Consider the following 19,177-nt stretch of genomic DNA (forward strand, 5'->3'; position numbering starts at 1 on the left):
GTTTTGGGAATGGGAAGGAAGGAAGGAAGGAAGATCTGGCACATATTAGGGACTATATAAATGTTAGTTATTATTAGGCACAACAAACATTTCCACGGATAAGCCATAACAGATACACAGGAACATTCACTGAACAATTTTGAGTGACAAGTTTGGAATCTGGTGATTATGGATGTACTTTTCAGTAACTTTTTGTTCATGTTTCCTCTAACATTTAAATATATAATTTTAAGGACCACCTGGATCAGTTGGATTGCCTGGATTAAAAGGAAAACCTGGAAACTTTGGCCCACCTGCAACTGGGCCATCCATCAGAGGCTTTATCTTCACCCGTCACAGCCAATCAACAGAGATTCCTACATGCCCAGGAGGAACGGTGCCCCTTTATAGCGGGTATTCTCTTCTCTTTGTGCAGGGAAATGAGCAAGCTTATGGACAAGACCTTGGTAATGTCTCATATGTAATTAATTTATTTTTCATTAAGAGTGAAAACTTTGTATCATACAATGTACTTGCCTCAGAAGTTGTACATTAAAAACAATGCAAATCGATGCAACCAGACATTGAAGTAAAATAAAATATTCTTACTCAAATAACTTTTATTCTTTGTCCCTACAGTAGACAAATTACGGAATATATTTCAGGAAAGATAAGCGTGAAAAATGTGAGTTTAGAGATGAATTCAAGTATGATAGTGCCCCTAATCCAATAAGAAAGCAGTTTAGTTTTCATACTACCTATTATTTTCTTGATACATGGGAGTGCTTGACTCTAGCAAAACTTGAACTATCCTACAATTATCTTATCCTACATTATTTCCCCAATTTCTTATGAAGTTTACTTCCAATATTTATTTTTAGCTCAGAGAACAAATAAAGCAGTGATCTGTCTGTACTGTCATCACAGAATAACTGTTAGAATACTCCTGCCAAGGATTCATCCCACTCATTCCAAGTAGTACTGAATTAAAACATCTGCCTGCCTTTAAACTTAGACTTGTTATTTTTTTATAAGAGTCTACTGAGCAATGAATATTCTTATAGGTAAATTCAGAGTGGGTTTCACCCAAGGGGGTGTCCTGTTCTTTCCCTATTCTCATACTACAAGAATATTTTCCATAAGCCCTCATGACCAACAGTGTCGAAGGCCTTGCTCAGATCTACAAACATCACACACAGACCTCTGTTCTGCTCCTGACATTTCTCCTGGACTTGTTGGGCAGCAAACACCATATCGACTCTTCCTCAGCCCTTTCTGAAGCCACACTGGCTCTCAGGTAAATAACCATCTTCTAGGTGAAGGACCAGCCTATTAAAGAGGACTCTAGCAAGAATTTTACCAGCAATGACTAAGAGAGAGACTCCCACTGTGATTGTGGTAGGACTATCTATTTCCTTTACCTTTATAGAGATGGACAATGGAGGCATCCTTGAACTCCTGGGGATAACCTCCTCTTGCCATATTACCTGGAAAATTTCAGTCAGCTTTTGCATGAGCAATGGTCCCCCTACCTTGTAAATCTCAGCTACAATAGAATCAGCACTAGGTGCTTTGCCACATGAAAGGAGCCTAATGGCCCTCAAAACCTCTTCTTCAGTTGGAAATTCAGCTAAGGAGGAATTGACTTCAATCTGAGGTAAATAGTCAATGGCCTCAAGCATTGATTGATGATGGTCTGTTGAGAACAGTATGGAAGTGTTCAGCCCGTCTCTCTAGGATCATGACCTTATCACTAATCAATGTGGCTCCATCAGCACTGAGTAGTCATGATGCACCATGGATTTTTGGTCCATAAACAGCTTTCAGGGAATCATAAAAGCGCTTTGGATTATTACTATTAGCATAAAGCTGAATTATTGAGCCAGGAATCCTGCACCTCTCTAAGCTTTGCTTGTACTTTGCTTTTGAGGGAATTAAATGCTGCTTTCTTAGAGGTGGATGAACTATCCTACTGGTATATCCTGTGGAGTTTTCATTTTTCGTTTAGCAGCTTCTGAATTTCCCTGTCATTTTCATCAAACAAGTCTTGGTGTTTGTGAGTGTTCTGACCCAAATGAGCAAATCCAGTGCTATACACCAAATGGTTGTTTGCCTGTGAAACACGAACAATCTACCAGTGCCATGCCAGGAAACTGAACTGCTTCCATTTGAACTGTCGTAGGAAGATTCTGAGGATCACCTGGCAGGACGTTGAAGTCCTTGCTTGAGCTGAACTGCCGAGCATTCAAACTATGCTTCAGAGAGTGCAGCTCTGATGGGCTGGCTATGTTGTTCAAATGCAAAATATATGATTGCCAAAAAGACTATTGTATGGAGAACTCACATGGCGCAGGCAATCACATGGCAGTAAGAAGATGTGATACAAGGACACTCTCAAGATCTCTCTCAAGAACTTTGAATTTGACCATGCAACATGGGAGACACTGACACAGCACTGCTCAGTATGTTGTGCCCACATCAGAAAGGGTGCTCTATGAGCAAAGCAAAATTGAGACAGCACAAAGTAAACATAGGATATGCAAATTTGGAGTATCCACCCCAAAATTTCATATGCACTATCTGTGCCCAACCTGTGGTAGCGCATCCCGAGTTTATATTGGTCTGATCAGCCACAATTGGACACACTGAAAATTCACTTTATCATGGTGATGTCATTTTGGTCTTCTTCAAAAACAAAGGACAACAACCAACCAACCACAAGGATACATGATTTCACTGGTTTGCATATTCCCTGAACCAGTGTAGGTCATAGCTCTTCTAGTCTGCAGAAGACAGTTTTGCTGAGTTTCTGTGGCAGAAAATAATGATCAGCCAGAGGCTTGTTCCTATCAATAAACATATAATCTGTCCCAAGGCTACTAGCTTGGAAGGACCTGCCATCTAGGCCTGACACTTTACTAGTATAGAGTGTGAGGACCCAGGATAACTTCCATGCTCTGAAGAATGTGATTTTAGTGGAGATTCCTTACATACACCTTCCAAAAAACTCCTAAAGCAATCAAAATGCATAATAAAAAAAACTTCACCACGATTTTATTGAGTTGTCATATGAACAGCCTTTCAATATTACAATTTGGAGATGCTGTTATTTATAGAATTGATCAGTTGCCATTATCCAGTTTTTCTCCAACTACTTTAGATTATGCCTTATTAAAGTGCCACTTTAGTTGAGATACTAAATTAATTTCCTGCTAGTAAAGATGCACAATCCTGTATTTTACAGGAACTCTTGGTAGCTGCCTACAACGTTTTACCACAATGCCCTTCTTGTTCTGTAACACCAATGATATGTGCAATTTTGCTTCCCGAAATGACTATTCATACTGGCTGTCAACAACAGCACCGATGCCGACCAACATGGCCCCAGTTACTGGCAGAGCTCTGGAGCCTTATATTAGCAGGTACTAAATTACTTCCTTCTTCTTTTGATAAGATAATGAAAATGTAGTGTAATAGTGTTTAAATGTTCTGTGTAGCAGAACTTATTATGATTATAATGTCAGAAAGTGGTGATATTTACCACATTTTATGTCATGTTTCAGATGTACAGTCTGTGAAGGTCCTGCTATGGCCATAGCAGTTCACAGTCAAACCACTGACATCCCTTTATGTCCCGATGGCTGGATTTCTCTTTGGAAAGGATTTTCTTTTGTCATGGTAAGGGATAAACTGAAGCAAAATCATAGCAGGTGTGACTTTCAGCACTTTCATGGGCTAATATGGCACATAATAATCTGTTTGGCACCTGAAAATTTAGCTTCTGATGCTCCTATTTTTCCAGTACACAAGTGCAGGCTCAGAAGGCTCTGGACAAGCACTAGCATCCCCTGGTTCCTGTCTGGAAGACTTCCGCGCTAACCCATTTATAGAATGTCATGGCAGGGGAACCTGCAACTACTATTCAAATTCTTACAGCTTCTGGTTGGCTTCACTAAATCCAAGGAGAATGTTCAGGTAAATATTCAAAAACAAATCTTGTCTGGAGACTCAACAGAACTGCTTCATAGTTACCTAGAGCAGCATTTCCTTCTGTTTTTAAAATAAATTTGGAAGATATCTTTTTATATCACCTAAATGTATTCATCCCTTTGCCACCCCACCCAGAGGGTCATTGCATATGACCAAAAAAATTTAAAAATAAGAAAAAAAATAAAAATTTTCAGCAAAATTGATCAATATTGAAAAAAACCTTAAAATTCATGCAATTTTTCACATCCATGGGCCTCATGGCTCTACTAAGGAGCAGTTAGGGGTGTCTTTTCATGTCTCCTCCTTGGACCAAGCTTATCCTTTGTAATCTGGCAACATTAATTTCCACGTGTTTTCTGATAGTTGTTGTTTCCAATTACATAGTTGTAGTAATTGTACATTTTGTTTTACTTACTTAATTCTGCATCAGTTCACATAAGGCTTTCCATGCTTCTCTGTGTTCATCATAGTTGGTGTTTCTTTACAACACAGTAATATTCCATTAACATGTGCCACAACTGATTTAGCCATTCTCCAATCAATGGACATTTATTTTGTTTCCAATTTTTTGGAGAGCAGCATTCTGATGTTACTTGGCTCACACGCGAAGAATTCACTTACACTACCAAAACCACCTTCAGATTGGCACCACCAACATCTAAGCTCTTCAAAATCAATCACAGCCAGAGCCATTTCATTACTAAGTACATAAGGTAATCACAGTTGTCAGCAAAACATCTCCTAAACAAAAACATATCTAATATCATGCACAGTATTCATTTACCAGGACCTTGTAAGCTGCTTGGGCGGTGGACAGAGTACTAGACCTGGTATCATTCTGAAAGACCTGAACTTAAATGTAGATTCTGTCATTAGCTGTGTGACCTTGGGCAAGTCACTGAACCTATGTCTGTCTCAGTTTCTTTATCTATAAAATGGGGATAATAATAGCACCGACCTCCCAGACTTGTGTTGAGGATGAATTGAGATAATGTTTGTAAAGCACTCTGTAGGCCTTAAAGCCTAAGAGCATGGCATAAATGTCAGCTATTATTATTACCACACAATGATCTGATGACTTTAAGAAAGGTATCAGTACAACAAATGATGTGATCTAGAACATGAGATTTCAAAAACTGGGATAGAGACGCTCGAATCAAAGCAAAATTAGGCCTAAGAAATTTCATTTAGTTTATTATTAATAATTAAATCACCTTTTCTACCTGAATGCTCCTGGAAGGAAGGAAGTCAATATTCACAGGCAATCAACTTGTTCCTATCTCCATATTTTTCAAATATACCCCCCTATGTCCACAAACAAAGCCTCATCACTGCTCACCTGGATTATTATAATAGTCATTACAGCATTATTATGATAACATTAGACTATATAATGAAATTGTTACAATAGACCACATACTATTTGGTCTCCTTACTTCAAGTTTCTTCCCATGCCACACAGCCACCAAAGTGATTTTCCTAACTGGCACATCTAACCAGGTCACCTTCCTACTCAATATACTCCAGTAGGTTCCTGCTACCTCTATTATCAAATGGAAACCCCACTTTCTGGCATTTTAAGCTCTTCACCACTTGGCTTTTTACTACCTTTCCCATGTTCTTAAACATTACTTCCCTCCATGCATTCTATGGTCCAGTCATAAGCATCAATTTGCTGGTTGTCCCATCTCCCACGTCCATGCCTTTGTATTGGCTGTCCTTCATTCCTGGAGTGCTCTCCCTCCTCATCTTTGACTCTGGGAATCCTTGGTTAACTCCCTCAGAACAAAGTAAAGTGCAAGTCATGTCATCGACTTCTCTGATGTCATGGTCTTCAAAAATGAAGGACAAACACAGACTGTGAGTAGACCAAGCTGCCTGAGTGGGGACCCAGCTAACTGGGTAACCCAGCTCATCCTCTCCCTTCTGTCTTCCTCTCCCCTTCCTTTGGGATTTTGGGGTTTACTGGTTAGATGTCCTTCCTTCCTTCTGTTAGAAACACACTTGACACCAATAAGGTGCCAAGTAAAATTTATTGCAGCAGAGTTCAGAGGAATTGATCACTTTGGCCAAAGTGGGCCCCCACCCTCTTTTCATGAGGGAGCACTGAATACAGAACCGAGATGAGGTATATACCTTCAAGACAGATCCTCCCACCAGGAGATGGATTGGTCCATCTTCCATTAGGTCACCATTTTCTCTACACGCCCATTACATAACCCCTCTTAGTATGATTCCCCCCTCCCACACATGCTGTGACATAGCACCCATGATCAGAAAATGGAGGGATAATTTTATGCAGGGTGTGTCTGCTTATATGCATGAAGTTCATTAAGCAAGCGCAGTGAAGAAAAGCCTTCTCCAGGTAACTTTAGGTCATTTTTTTCTTGGCTAGTTCCAGCTAGCTGTAGATTTGGTTCCTTTATCAAAAACTTTGCAATTTTCTGAAGACCACTGTCTGTCTTTTGATTGGTTGAGTCTACCTGCAGTCTGCTGGCCTTCTTATTATCTAACATATTCGCAATGACTTCATTAATTCACAATAACTTATTGTGGAAACTTAACTTTTCCTGTCTTCTTCCCTCCCTCCCTCCCTTCCTTCCTTCCCATTCCCAAAACCATAAACCCATTGCACTCTGAAGCCCATGGGCTGGACAACAATAGGCCCTGCCCAAGCTCCACTTAATGCCTTACAGTAATTATCACTAGTACCAGTTTCTGTCGATTTAGTTATTTTTTCTTTTGTTCATTAAAAGGGCCATTCCCTGACTACTTCTTAAAGAGGCCTATTCACTCAGTGGACATTATTATCTCCTTCTAAGTGAGTATCTGAAAAGGCCAGCCTAAAAAGGCCAAGGTCTCCCATTGCATCCTGGGCCATCCTGATGAATATCTGGTCACTGGACCCAGATCACTCAGGAGAAAAAGTGAGACTTGCACAAAGTCAGGTGCAAGTCATGTCATCATTTCTCTGATGTCATGATGTTCTTTGAAAATGAAGGACAAACACAGACAAACAGACCAACCTCCCCCACCCCTTCCTTTAAGAGCCCTTTCCTGGCTCTCCCTCCCAGAACAACCCCTGCATTTAGTCTGTATGCATTATTTCTATCCTTATGCATATATGTATACACTATCTTCCCCATTAGTGCCTATAAGTTCCTTAGGGTAGGTATTGCTTCACGTTTTTTTCTCCACATTCCTGGGACATAAGAAGCACTTGTTGATTGATACTCTGGGATGAGGAGGCACAAATGCTCTTACACCCACAGTGACATGATCATTTATTCTCTACTCCACCAGAGATCCATTATCAACATTTTTACCCTCTTCTAAATCAAGGACTTCCTGGTGCTGAACTATTAAGTCAACAAGTTAAACAATCAGTGAGAAAAGTCAAAGATTTATTTGTTCTAATTCCTACCTTCAACTTACTCTCTGTGAGCAAATTATTAAACTTTTTGACATTTCTATTTTTTCTATTAAAAACAGGATAATTTATTCTAAATATCCTGATGTGATGATTGAAAAGATCAACATGTGAACATAATTAAAGCATTTACAAAACACAAATAAGATAAATCCTCATTATTTAAAATAAGATAGATTGCTTTAAGAGCTGTTACATATATATGTATGAAAATCTGAACTTAATAAAATAAATGAAAATATATCCAACCACAAAAAAGTTTTACTTTAGGTGTCCTTTAACAAGATGTCCCATTAGCACTTCTGATGTACAAATGAATCTGTAAAAATCTTATTTAGACATTTTTTTCAGGAATTCTATTTCATCTGACAAAATACTCTTAAAATATCACTTCTGAGTTACTGTGTTTGTATTTTTGAGCTAACAAATTTATGCAGATTTGAAGACAGTACATTTTTTCTCATTTCCTAAAAGCAGTGTCTCCTCCTGGATAATGTCAGTGAATCAGTCAACAAGCATTTATTAAGTGCTTACTGTGTGCCAGTAACTGTAATCTTTTTGAGAAAGGGGGCTTTTGAGGTTTTTGTCTTCGTATCTGAAGCATTATACTGACAAAATATGTGTTGACTTAAATTATATTAATTTAAACAAGTACTTTTCTTTAATATTTTTTCCCCCAGAAAACCTATTCCATCCACTGTGAAAGCCGGAGAGCTAGAGAAGATAATCAGTCGCTGTCAGGTCTGCATGAAGAGAAGAGACTGACAAAATCACAGAAAATAAAACTGCTACCTAAGCAGGGAACAGTGATTTTTTAAAAAATTTGACAAATGGCAGTATAGCTGTGCTACCACGAAAACTCCTTTTAAGAATGAAACTACTGTGCTGTACCACCAAACTATTCACAAAAAAAGCATGACTACTGCCTTTAGACCACAGCTGGTTTAATTGAAGTACCAAATAAATGGTGCTTGAGATGCAACTAAATACCCCAAATCAAATGGAGAGAGGAGCACGGCTTAAGCTATCCCCAAGGCTTGTTTACCTACATCGTGCTCTCCAACACTCCAAGGAACGAGGTAATTCTTGGTTCCTCAAGGACATTTGGAAGACTGTTTAATAGGCAAAGATATCTTGGACAGAACTTGACTCACACCCATTGAACCTGCTGACACCTAGAACAGAAGCGACCCTGTCTCAGGAGCACAGATTTCCTGAGGCTAATTCAAACCATTCACATCTTCTATCAGCAGAGGGCCCAGGCTTGATGCTAACTCAGGAAAAGAATCAGACAGCTAAAATTTAAAAGCATATTGACTCACTGCATGTCTCATTGTAACACTCCCTTAGCTGAATATACAAAAGTGTTTTATTACCATAAAATGCTATATCACTTTAAGTTATCAAATTATCATTCAAGTAGATAAAACTCTCACCTTTTAAGTACTGGTCTTGACAGACTATTTTCCATCAACCCTCTGAAAATACACTCCCCTTTAACACTTCCTCCATTAAATACATGCACAAACCACTAGACACTTCTATTAAGAAACAGATGCACTTGTCTTCCCATTTCATTCTCCAACAACCATGGAATTATCAAGGCTACCCATGGCCAGAAAGGAGGTAGGCCAATTAGATAGTCACAGGGAGAATCATTAGATGGATGGCCTATGTGCTGCACTAGCATATATGAAATAGTAAAATAACCCAAAGTCTTCCGGGATAAACAGAAGCAGATATCATCCAGGATGAGAAGATGTAGAGAAGGAACAAATTTTCAGTGGTGATGAAACCTCATAATGGATAGGACCACACATATCAGTGAAGTATCTCTGTAAGTGCCAATGCTAACTAATTAAATTCAGTAACCTAATCAATCTTGCTCAAAATAGATGTTTTTGATTCAATTTTACATTCTTCTCACTTGGAAACTTATTTCCTTGTTTGTCATCTTATAAAATTCTGTCATATACAAAAACTAACTTATTAAATTAACTGACAAGGCATATATATTAAAAAATAAAAATAAAAACCAAGGTGCTTGGATGAGCTTCAAATGTTCTGCATGCAGCAACATTCCTATGGTTAAAACCTGTTATAGCCACTAAAGAAGAACTAAATACTGGCTGAGTCTCATGAAGAATCCCATGTATCCCACACTTTTTGCCTTCTGCGGCACTGTCTAGGTTTACTGTCATGTCTAAAAATTAAATAAGCATAAGAAAAGAATTTAACACTGACTGCCCTAACCTGCTCTTGGAGGACAGGATCTTCAAGCTGGATGGAAGCCCTGCTTCCATGTCAGGGTGGCCCTTCCCACACATCAAAGTCAGCTCCCCTAATGTGTGTCATACTCTCTCACTGGCTCGCCACATGCCAAACTCCCAACCAGGGGAAAGAAAATAACAATATAAAAATACTTTATATAAAAGAAAGATGCATGAGCCCAATGGACAGAACATTGGCACTGCTTCCAGGAAGATCTGAGTGCAGATTCCCTCCTCTGTCACTTAACCTCTCAGTGCTGTAGGAAACTCTCTCTAACTTGCCAAGATGCCTAATGCATTGGTGAAAGGATTTCCCTATCTGAGATTCCCTGTATTAATTAAAACAGATTCAGTCACCATCTCTAACTCTGGTAGCACTGAGCCCTTTAACTCTTTCAATAAAGACAAAATATCAAACTTGTACTAATTCTGTGAACATACATTTTAACCTTTCCAAGAACAAATGAATGCTTTTTATTATTTTGTTTGATGCTTTTAAATTATCTCACTTTAAAAGGGACATCAAATGATAATACTGCTGGTAAAAATATATTGGGAATCTCTTTATACAGGTTATGCATCCCCAAAGCCTTAGTACAGGTTTAAACTACTAAGGCTGTTAAGACTTAAAACTATACTAAGACTTTTAGTATTTATATATACTAAGACTGTATTTGCAAATGTGTCTTCATTTTTAAGTTAAATACACCTACGTTTGAAACTAGATTATTTTACAAATCTATTGTCACAGATTTTGAAGACAAAAGGATTGCAAAATCATTTATGGCTCCATCTCCTCACTTTAGAGATGAGGAAGCTAAGTCTAAGAGAGGCTGAATAGTTTGCTGCAGGTGATTAGAAGTAAATCTTTCCAGTCCAGTGCTCTCTGAGCACTGCTAAACTGCAAATGGAATTCTAGTCAAAAACTGGTGTTAACACACTCAGGTCATTTCCATAAACTGTATGCTAGGAAATTCTGTATTTATGATATTGCACTTTCAATTATATATCACTGTTTCTGACTTCTAAAATAGCATCAATTTCTATTAGAAAAATTTAGCTTTGTAGATTAAATATGAATCTGGAATAATTTCTTTATTGATCTGTGGTTTCATTTTGGAATTTAGTAATCTGTTCAAAGAGTTCTCAGAGATCTGTTTCAACAGGATAAACATTTCAATTTATTTTCCAAATTAAATGAAACAATACAATTCTTGACTGTTAAAATTTCAAAAACTAAACTAACAATGAATTTTTCCATATGTCAAAAGTTATGTTAGCACTCAATGACATTTAGCATTAATTATATACAAAATGAAGTGTTATTTTTAAACATTTAATATTTTTGTGTTTCAAGAATGAATAATAACATTATTGTAACATATAAATACTTCAGCAAATACAACTAAAATGAAATATTTTGCTTTTTAAACAATACGTACTAATGATCTAAAAATAAAATTAATATTTGATCTAAAATACTGAATCAATCATTGCTACAGATTTTCGCATTTACAGAATTGATAAAGTAGGTCACTGATTTGTTTCATGAAATGCAAACCTGAAAGGTAAGGAATTTCTACAGATTAGACGGTAGCCAGGGTATATACAGCTAGAGTTGTGGCGGAAAGGGTTAGTTGTCCTGATCATAGCAAAAGGTTACAAATATAAGACAAAACTATTGGTAAAATAATTTACCTTTGCCAGACCTCACCTTTGTGCATGCCTATCTCATTTCTGGTCTGGTTTTGCCCAGAATCTCAATCAACTGAAATACTAAGCTGCCTTCAAGACATCCCCAACTTCTCCAGGAAACAAATGATGGTCTCCATGGTCAAAAGGGAATTCCTTCCCCTTGAATTTTTCAAACTATTCTGTTTGGATTTATCATATATCTTGTATTAGAGTGATCTGCATCCAACATAGTCCTATTTCTGCTACTAGATTATAAACTCCTCATTTCATCCTTATCTCTCCACTGCCGAGGATGAGGTGTTGCACACAAGCATTTCACTTTTGGTACCTCAATTTGTCTATTGATTACCTCACAAACTGACTTCCGAGTTCATCATCTTCTTCAGCTTTTGAAATTCAAGACCTCCATCTCCACTCAACTTCAGCAGTCTTCCCACAGACCTAGCCAGCCCCTGACCCAGTTCTATCAACAAGATCTAAAGCCTCATTTCTCATCATGCCTCTTAATGACTCACATTTCTTAAGCCGGTTCTCTCCGAACCTTCTCCCTTTTTCACCAAAATCTCCAATACTTATTTTCCATATCTATTATCTCTGACTTGTTTTTGCTTCCTTCCTGCTTCCAAATCTTGACCTTTTATTGAACTATAACTAAAGGAAAACCTTTCTAACAGCTGAGAGAATGGTTTTCTACAATCTAGCTTGTAGAGGAAGAATAGTATGATGCAGCAGAAAGAGCATTTATTTTGGAGTCAGAGGACCCGGGTTCAAATCAAACCACTGTCACCTACTGCCTGTGAATGATGCCGTGGATTCACAGGTGCCTAAATTAGGAAAGAAGTCATCCATGAATCTTCAAAGCAAGAAGAGAAGGAATTGTTGGTGATTTCCTGATGAAGAGTATTGAGACACCTATTTGCCAATCTAACATGGATGACAGAAGAGACCAGCTACTTTCTCCAGGTATGTATCTGGGATGTGACAGACCCTCTCAAACTTGCCCCACTCTTGTTAATTCATATCGGATAAAAGAGGCAGCCAGAAATCACTTAAGAAGCACTGTTGGGGATGAAGTCTTGTAATAGCAAGCACCCTGACGCACCAGGATGGCCTGAGCACAGGTTCTTAGATATGCTTTTCTAAAAGGAAAGCAACTTTTGAGGGGTCAACCATCTTCTTTAATCACATATACCAACAAAGAAAACACAAGGAGAGAAATGAAGACCAACAGACAGGGCTTCCAACTGTCTGACCATAAGCAATACATCCATCACAGATCAACACAGATCCAACTGTCTGTTACATACATACATAGTTACCAGAGAGAGAAGCCCCAACATCTGGGTGTTCAAAGGGGGAAAGGGGTTCCTTAACAGCTACCCAGAATCTCATCTGGCATCTGAGCCTTCTTCCAAAGAGTAAGCTCCAAAACAAAACATCACCTCAGAGTATATATACACTTTTCAGAGCTAGAGGGACCTTTGGGACCCAGTACCTCATTATCAATTAAGAAAAGATGTGGACATTCCTACAAAACAAACCTCCCCTAATCTGAAGCCCATTAATGGGAGGGGAAGATCTTTACATTACAAGTCTCCAGCAAGAAACTAAGGGTAGAAGTGGTATTTACCCTATTTTCTCCTGATGACACAACTTCCCTGATCACTTTCCAGCACTAGCTGAACATTCTCTCATACTCCCCCCTTCTCCTCTGACTCACTCGATGATGTGGAAACATTGGAATACTCCTTTTTCCCCACTGCCATGTCTAGGCTTTACCTCTACCACCATGACTAGGTGACCTCTTTCTTTGAGATTCATTCAACTGAATATCTGGACAATGGATTCAGATGACTCTGGAGGATAAGTGAGGCTGGTGACCTTGCACAGCCCTCCCTCACTCAAAACAAAGTCAAGTGCTAGTCATGTCATCATTTCTCTGATGGCAAGGTCTTCTTCGACAACAAAGGACAAACGCAATTTGTATTTTGTTACCCACTTGAAATTCTGGTAGCTATTATCTACCAAAATTCAATACACTCTCTTTTCCTCAGTGGGTTCAGTACCTGGCTCACAAGCTCTCCTCCACAAGTTCTACCCTCATAATGGGGGACTTCCATATATACAGATACTCCTTCAAGCACCCTAATCTCCCAATTTTTCAAATTCTTTATTTCCCATGACCTAGTCTTCCACAGCATCTCAACTACAGGAAGAACACCATACCCTTGATCATCACCCACAAGTGTTTCTCTTTCATGTTCATTAACTCTGAAATTCCCTCATCTGATCATAATCTGTTATCATTCTATCTCTTCCTCCAAACAGAGACCTCCAATTCCTTCAATTCTTGGCTCTTTTCAAGATCATCACATCAGCACTTGCTATACTCCCCTGCCTTCACCATCCTGACCTCTTGAATGAGTTCAATTCCACACTGACCTCTTCTCTCTGGAGGCCCTTGCCCCCTTATCCTAAAACCAATCATACCCTGCCAAGTCTCAGCCTTGGATTATTCCCACCATTGTTGAGCTTACTCAAGTGCTGCTGAACAACACCGGAGAAAGTCACAAAACTGTGCTGACTGGGTCCACTACACATTTATGTTCCATAACCTCAAATGAGCCCTCACTGAGGTACAATACTCACACCTTTAAAATTAATTTGCCATCCACCTACTACAGTGGTTTTTCCAAATCTTTTCATCACTCCTCAAACCTCCCATGGCTCTCCCTTTCCCCATCTTCTCAGCTGAGAACCTTGGCTAATATTTCACTGAAAAAGTTGAGGTCATTCACCAAGAGCTCCCTCTTCTCCCGTCCTCTTTTTCCTGTATCACTGATGCCTTTTGACATTATCTCCTTCTTTACTTCTGTCTCACATGAAGACAGCCCTTCTCTTTGTCAAGGCAAATTGCTCTACAGGTACAAGGGATCCCATTCTATACCATCTTCTCCAAAAGCTTGCCCCATCAATCATCCTCACTTTTTCCCTAATCTTCAGTCTCTCCTTATCCACTGGTTACTTCCCTGCTATCTACAAATATGCTCATGTTCCCATATCTTCAAAAACAGCTCACCTGATCCATGCATCCCCACTTGCCCTATGTCTCTCCTCTCTTTCATAACTAAATTCCTATAATTGATGTGTCCACCTCTTTTCCTATTGTTCCTAACTTTCTGCAGTCTGGCTTCTGAACCTCATCATTCCACTGAAACTGGTCTCTCCAAAATTATCAGTGATCTATCTCTTAATACCAAGTAGTCTCTTAATCTCTTTTCTCAATCCTCCTACTTAACGTGATTGTAGTCTTTGACACTGACAGTCACTCTTTTTTTTGGTACATCTTCTCTCTAGGTTTTCATGACATTGCTGACTTCTTGTTCTTTACCTTTGTGATTACTCCTCAGATCTTTCATTGAAGCTTCATAAAGGTCACACCTGCTAAACATGATGATTCTCAAATTTGTCCAGCCCCAATTCTGACTTCCAGCCTTACTCTACAAATGCCTATTGGACACCTCACACTGGATGTCCCATATACATCTTAAACTCAAATGTCCAAAACTAAACCAAAACTGAATTCATTATCTTTTCCCAAACTCCCTTCTGAACTTTCCTATCAATGTTAAAAGTACTCCTACCCTCCCAAGCTTACAATACAGGTGTCCTCAATGCCTCACTCTCTCTCATCTACTCATAGCCAACCTGTTGCCAAAATCTATCAATTTTACCTCCACATCTCTCACGTATGCATCCCTCTTTCCTCTAATACTTTGACCATCCTGGTGAAGATCTTTTATCACCTCACACCTGGACTATCGCAAAAGCCTACTGGTTAGTCTCTCTGACCCAAATTTCTCCTCATTCTAGTTCATCCTCTACTCATCTGTCGGAGTGATTTTCCTAAAGCACAGATTTGTCATTCTCCCTATCTGATAAACTCTTGTGGTTCCCTATTACTTCTAGGATCAAACAAAATATTTTTAACATCCTTCATAACCTGTTCCCTTCCTCCCTTTCCAGTCTTTTCATACCTCACTTTCCTCAGCCTACAATCTGATGCAGCAACACTGTTCTCCTTGTAATTCCTCACCCACCACACTCCATGTCCCAACTTCAGACATTTTCACTGGCTATGCTTATGTCTGAAATACCCTCCTCATTTCTATCTCCTGGCTTGCCTAGCATCCTTCAAGTCTCAGATTCTTCTACAGGAATTCTTTCCTAACTTCCCTAACCACTGGTGCCCTCATTCTGTTGATTTTCTCTAATTTATCCTGTATATATGTATATACCTATTTATACATAGGTATATATAATGGGGTTTTTTAATTCAATTATTAGCATGTTGTCTCCCCCATTAGACTGTTAGTTCCTTGGGAGAAGGGATTGCTTTTTATTCTTTGTGGTCCCACGGCTCAGCCTGATTCCTGGCACACAGCAGACATTTATTAAATGCTTGTTGACTTGATTCTCTGTCCACTGAAGGTATGGGGATTCAGAAGTAAAACGTGGGAAGCAAATAGGCGAAGCATGTGATGTCTTGGAAATAGATTGAGAATTTTGACTCATGGCTTAAAACACAGAATGATGGCTTCTTGACCAGGGATGAGGTATACCTAACAAGCGTGGGTAAAAATACATTTCCCTACAATTTAACAAATCTGGTCAAAAGGGCTTTAATAGCAAAGGGAGATTACCCACATGTATCACTAAACCAGATACAAAGGAGAATGGTGGGCATAACTTAAGAAGAAAATCAGTACAGAGAAAACCAACAATAAAACAATTGGCCTCAGATGCTTATATTTAAAATGTAAAAAAAAATAGGTAATAAATATGCTGACCTAGAGATTATCATGTATGGAAGCAAATTTACCTTCATAGATGTGGCTGGGAGATATTGGGCTTGAAACCATGACTATAGTTCATTTTTATATTTATAAATCATACATAATATATAACTATATACAAACATATTTATAAATGTATAATTCATTAAACAGAAACAGAATATATAAAATTGGTGGTGGTAGAGTAGGACAATATATTTAAAAATACATATTATTTTATGATTATACTTTTGGCTAAGATCAAGTTTATATCTTTTATAAAGGAAACAGAAATTGTTAAATTCAACAGAAGATAAGTGAGGTTATAGTAAAAGAGAATTTAGCTGCTCTCAATTCAATAAGCATTTATTAAGTACCTACTAAATGTTTAGGTCTAAGGGTGTTGACTCCAAAATTCAAGGGCAGACAATGTGGGTCCTTCCTTGAATGAACTTTCAGTCAGTGACAAGGTTATCAGAACACAGGTTGAGGTGGTTAAGATCTTAAGAATCTGCACTAGTGGCTAGATTTTAAGAATCTGAGTGATTTAATGTGGGGCAAGATGGACTTTATATAAAGAAAGACTACGGGAAGATCTGGTTGTGATCACCATGTGGCCAAGTAGTCTGGGGTGAATAGAGAAGTGGTGTAGATGGAATTAAAGGTGGGAAATGACCAGAGGTGGTCAGGAGACAACAATGAAGGGGTGGGCTAGGTTAGAGGTAACACAGAATTGGAGATTGAGCAGGGCAACGATGAAAGGCCACTTGAAAGGATCACTGGGATGAGTCCATGCCTCAAGCAAATGCCAGAAATTTGGCCACATGGGAAAATTCCAGGACAGCTGGGGAGTTTCCAGGGCCCTAGGACTCTAAGGCCTCTAGTCATATTTATTGCTTGGACACTTCTGGCTGATCATTCAATGGTCATTTGGCTCACTAGGCCTCAGTTTCAGGAGGGAGGTTTGTAGTCTAAATGGTCTTAAGGCCTTCGTACCTCTAGGTCTAGGAAATTGTCTTTAATCACATATAGATCCTTGAAGCTCCCTAGGCCTCTGTTTCTCCTATGGTCACAGTAGGGGGTTTGGCTCAAAAGCTCTTGAAATCCTTGACATTTTAAATCCTCAGATCTTATTAGTGATCTTACACTGAGCTATCCAGCTGTCCAGGACTCAGTTTCCTTTCTAAGGCCTCTGAAGTACTTGTACACTTGTGGGTGCACGTAAAATGTTCATTGGACACTCTAGGTCTAAGTTTCAGGCAGAGTCCATGAAGGGCCTCTAGTGAAAATGCTTTTCATTTTCAATGCCCAAGTTCTGAAGATACAAAGAAAAAGTGAAAAACCGTTCCTAATCTGGAAGTTTACAGTCTATGGGAGAACACAAGATTTACAAAGATAAGTAAAAGTAAGGTAATACAGGGCAGGATGGAACATTCACATCCAGGGGGCTCAGGAGAGGCTCCAGCAGCAGGTGGGTTTCAAGCCTGGGACTGTTGCAAAGCCAAGGAGCCAGAGCCGAAATGTCAATTTCAGGAAATGACAAGGAGGCCCGGCTTTCCACTTTTCCTGTTCTTTTCCCTGTGTAAAGTCTGTCCATGACCAACAGGACTCTGGCACCGGCCCTGAGGAGGGGGAGGGGTCCAGAGGCTGGGCAGAGGGGCCTGAAAGCCAGAACAACTGTTCTACCCCGACCTCCGCCACATTCTGGGGCTAAGTCACTTTCAGCGCCCCAGTAACTGAAACCCTCAAGTTCAGAGAAAGCGGCCCGGCTTGAACGGACGTTTCCTGGAAGTTTAATGCTCATCCCCGGTCCCCTCACCCAGCCGCCTCCATGTCCTTAAAGGAAGGACGATCGTGGCAACTAAACAGAATGAAGGAGCTGAACCGGAGGCTGGGAGTGAGACACACGGTGGATTCAAGCCTGCTTGTTTTCGGTACCGTATACTTTTTATTAGGGTTCTCCGGCTTCTTGGTGAAAGTGCTTTTTTTTTAAGCCTGACATAGGAGTCTTTTTACCCTCCAAATGTCACCACTGCCTCTCACCTTCTGCAGGAAGCCTTCCTCCGTCCTCCCAAAAGCTGTATCATTTGTTTGCGCGTCGTCCCGGCCATCAGACTGCCAGCCTGCTGGGGGCAAGGCTGGTCTCGCTTTTCCTGCTGTCCCCAGGGTTTAGCACAAAGTCTGGCACATACTAGATGCTTAATTAACGTTTAGAGTAAAAGTACTCAGTAGGCGCTTCATAATTGCTTGCTGACTTGGCGCCCGCATGACGCAAGCGGGACAGGTGCTGGTTATCCCCACTTCACGGATGCCGCTCAAGGCCCAGCGCGGGTGTTTGTATCTCCTTGGGATGGATGGGAATGTGTTAGTACCCTCTGGGGTACGAGGCTCTGGGTTCAAATTTTGCTGTTTGTTGCTTGGGTCACACCCCAAGCACGGTCACTCGGGTCTAATGGAGCGGCCACGAAGGCCTCCAGGATCCTCAAAGTCTGACACCCAGTCTCCGCCGCCTGTCACGTGGAAGCCGTGAACCTGCAGCCTTTAAAGCTGCCGTCACGCGCCGCCGCGCGAGTCTGCCCGACGAGAGGACGCACGGACACACGCACGACGTCGGCCGCCGCCGGGGCCCCTCGCCCGCGACAAAGATGTCGGCCTGGCGTCACCCGCCCGCTCTGGGCCGACGCGGCCGCGCTTCCGCCCGGTTCCTAGTCACCTGATCAGGTTGAGCTACGACTACGGCTCCCCTGAGGGGACAGCCCCAGCCGTTCTCTCCCTCTCTGTGGAGCCGCTGCGGGGCCATCAAGCCGGCTACCTGTCCCCGGCGTCTTCATGCGCCCGGCCAACGGCCTTTGAGAGCGCTCAGCCCGAGCTACCGGGGGAGCCGGCCCGTGGGCCCCTCGCCGGCGACTTCACCAACGGGGCTCTAGGGTGAGTCTCCGCCCCGCCGCCTTCCCTCCCCCCACGCCTAGCCCAGCTCG

General features: G+C 40.5%; 2 protein-coding genes across 31 annotated transcripts in view; both read left to right on the top strand.

The window, feature by feature from the left end:
- Nucleotides 1-11,148, top strand: part of COL4A3 (collagen type IV alpha 3 chain) — a 173,276-nt gene extending 162,128 nt beyond the window's left edge. For 2 of the 3 annotated variants that reach the window (XM_072617991.1, XM_072617992.1), the window contains 5 exons: nucleotides 234-446; nucleotides 3,224-3,401; nucleotides 3,543-3,657; nucleotides 3,782-3,954; nucleotides 8,080-11,148. In XM_072617991.1, coding sequence (XP_072474092.1) covers nucleotides 234-446; nucleotides 3,224-3,401; nucleotides 3,543-3,657; nucleotides 3,782-3,954; nucleotides 8,080-8,164 — 764 coding nt within the window. In that variant the 3' untranslated portion in view covers nucleotides 8,165-11,148. Of the gene's footprint in view, nucleotides 1-233; nucleotides 447-3,223; nucleotides 3,402-3,542; nucleotides 3,658-3,781; nucleotides 3,955-6,725; nucleotides 6,791-8,079 lie in introns of all 3 variants that reach the window. The other variant, XR_011968996.1, reaches the window with a different exon arrangement.
- A 5,146-nt stretch (nucleotides 11,149-16,294) lies between these two features.
- Nucleotides 16,295-19,177, top strand: part of MFF (mitochondrial fission factor) — a 46,465-nt gene continuing 43,582 nt past the window's right edge. For 12 of the 28 annotated variants that reach the window (XM_072618002.1, XM_072618007.1, XM_072618017.1 and 9 more), the window contains exon 1: nucleotides 18,874-19,127. The gene's annotated coding sequence lies outside the window, so the exon portion shown is untranslated. Of the gene's footprint in view, nucleotides 19,128-19,177 lie in introns of all 28 variants that reach the window. The other 16 variants (XM_072617997.1, XM_072618000.1, XM_072618015.1 and 13 more) reach the window with 8 other exon arrangements.

This window comes from Notamacropus eugenii, chromosome 6 (genome assembly GCF_028372415.1).
Source record: "Notamacropus eugenii isolate mMacEug1 chromosome 6, mMacEug1.pri_v2, whole genome shotgun sequence".
In the NCBI taxonomy this organism is placed as follows: domain Eukaryota; kingdom Metazoa; phylum Chordata; class Mammalia; order Diprotodontia; family Macropodidae; genus Notamacropus; species Notamacropus eugenii.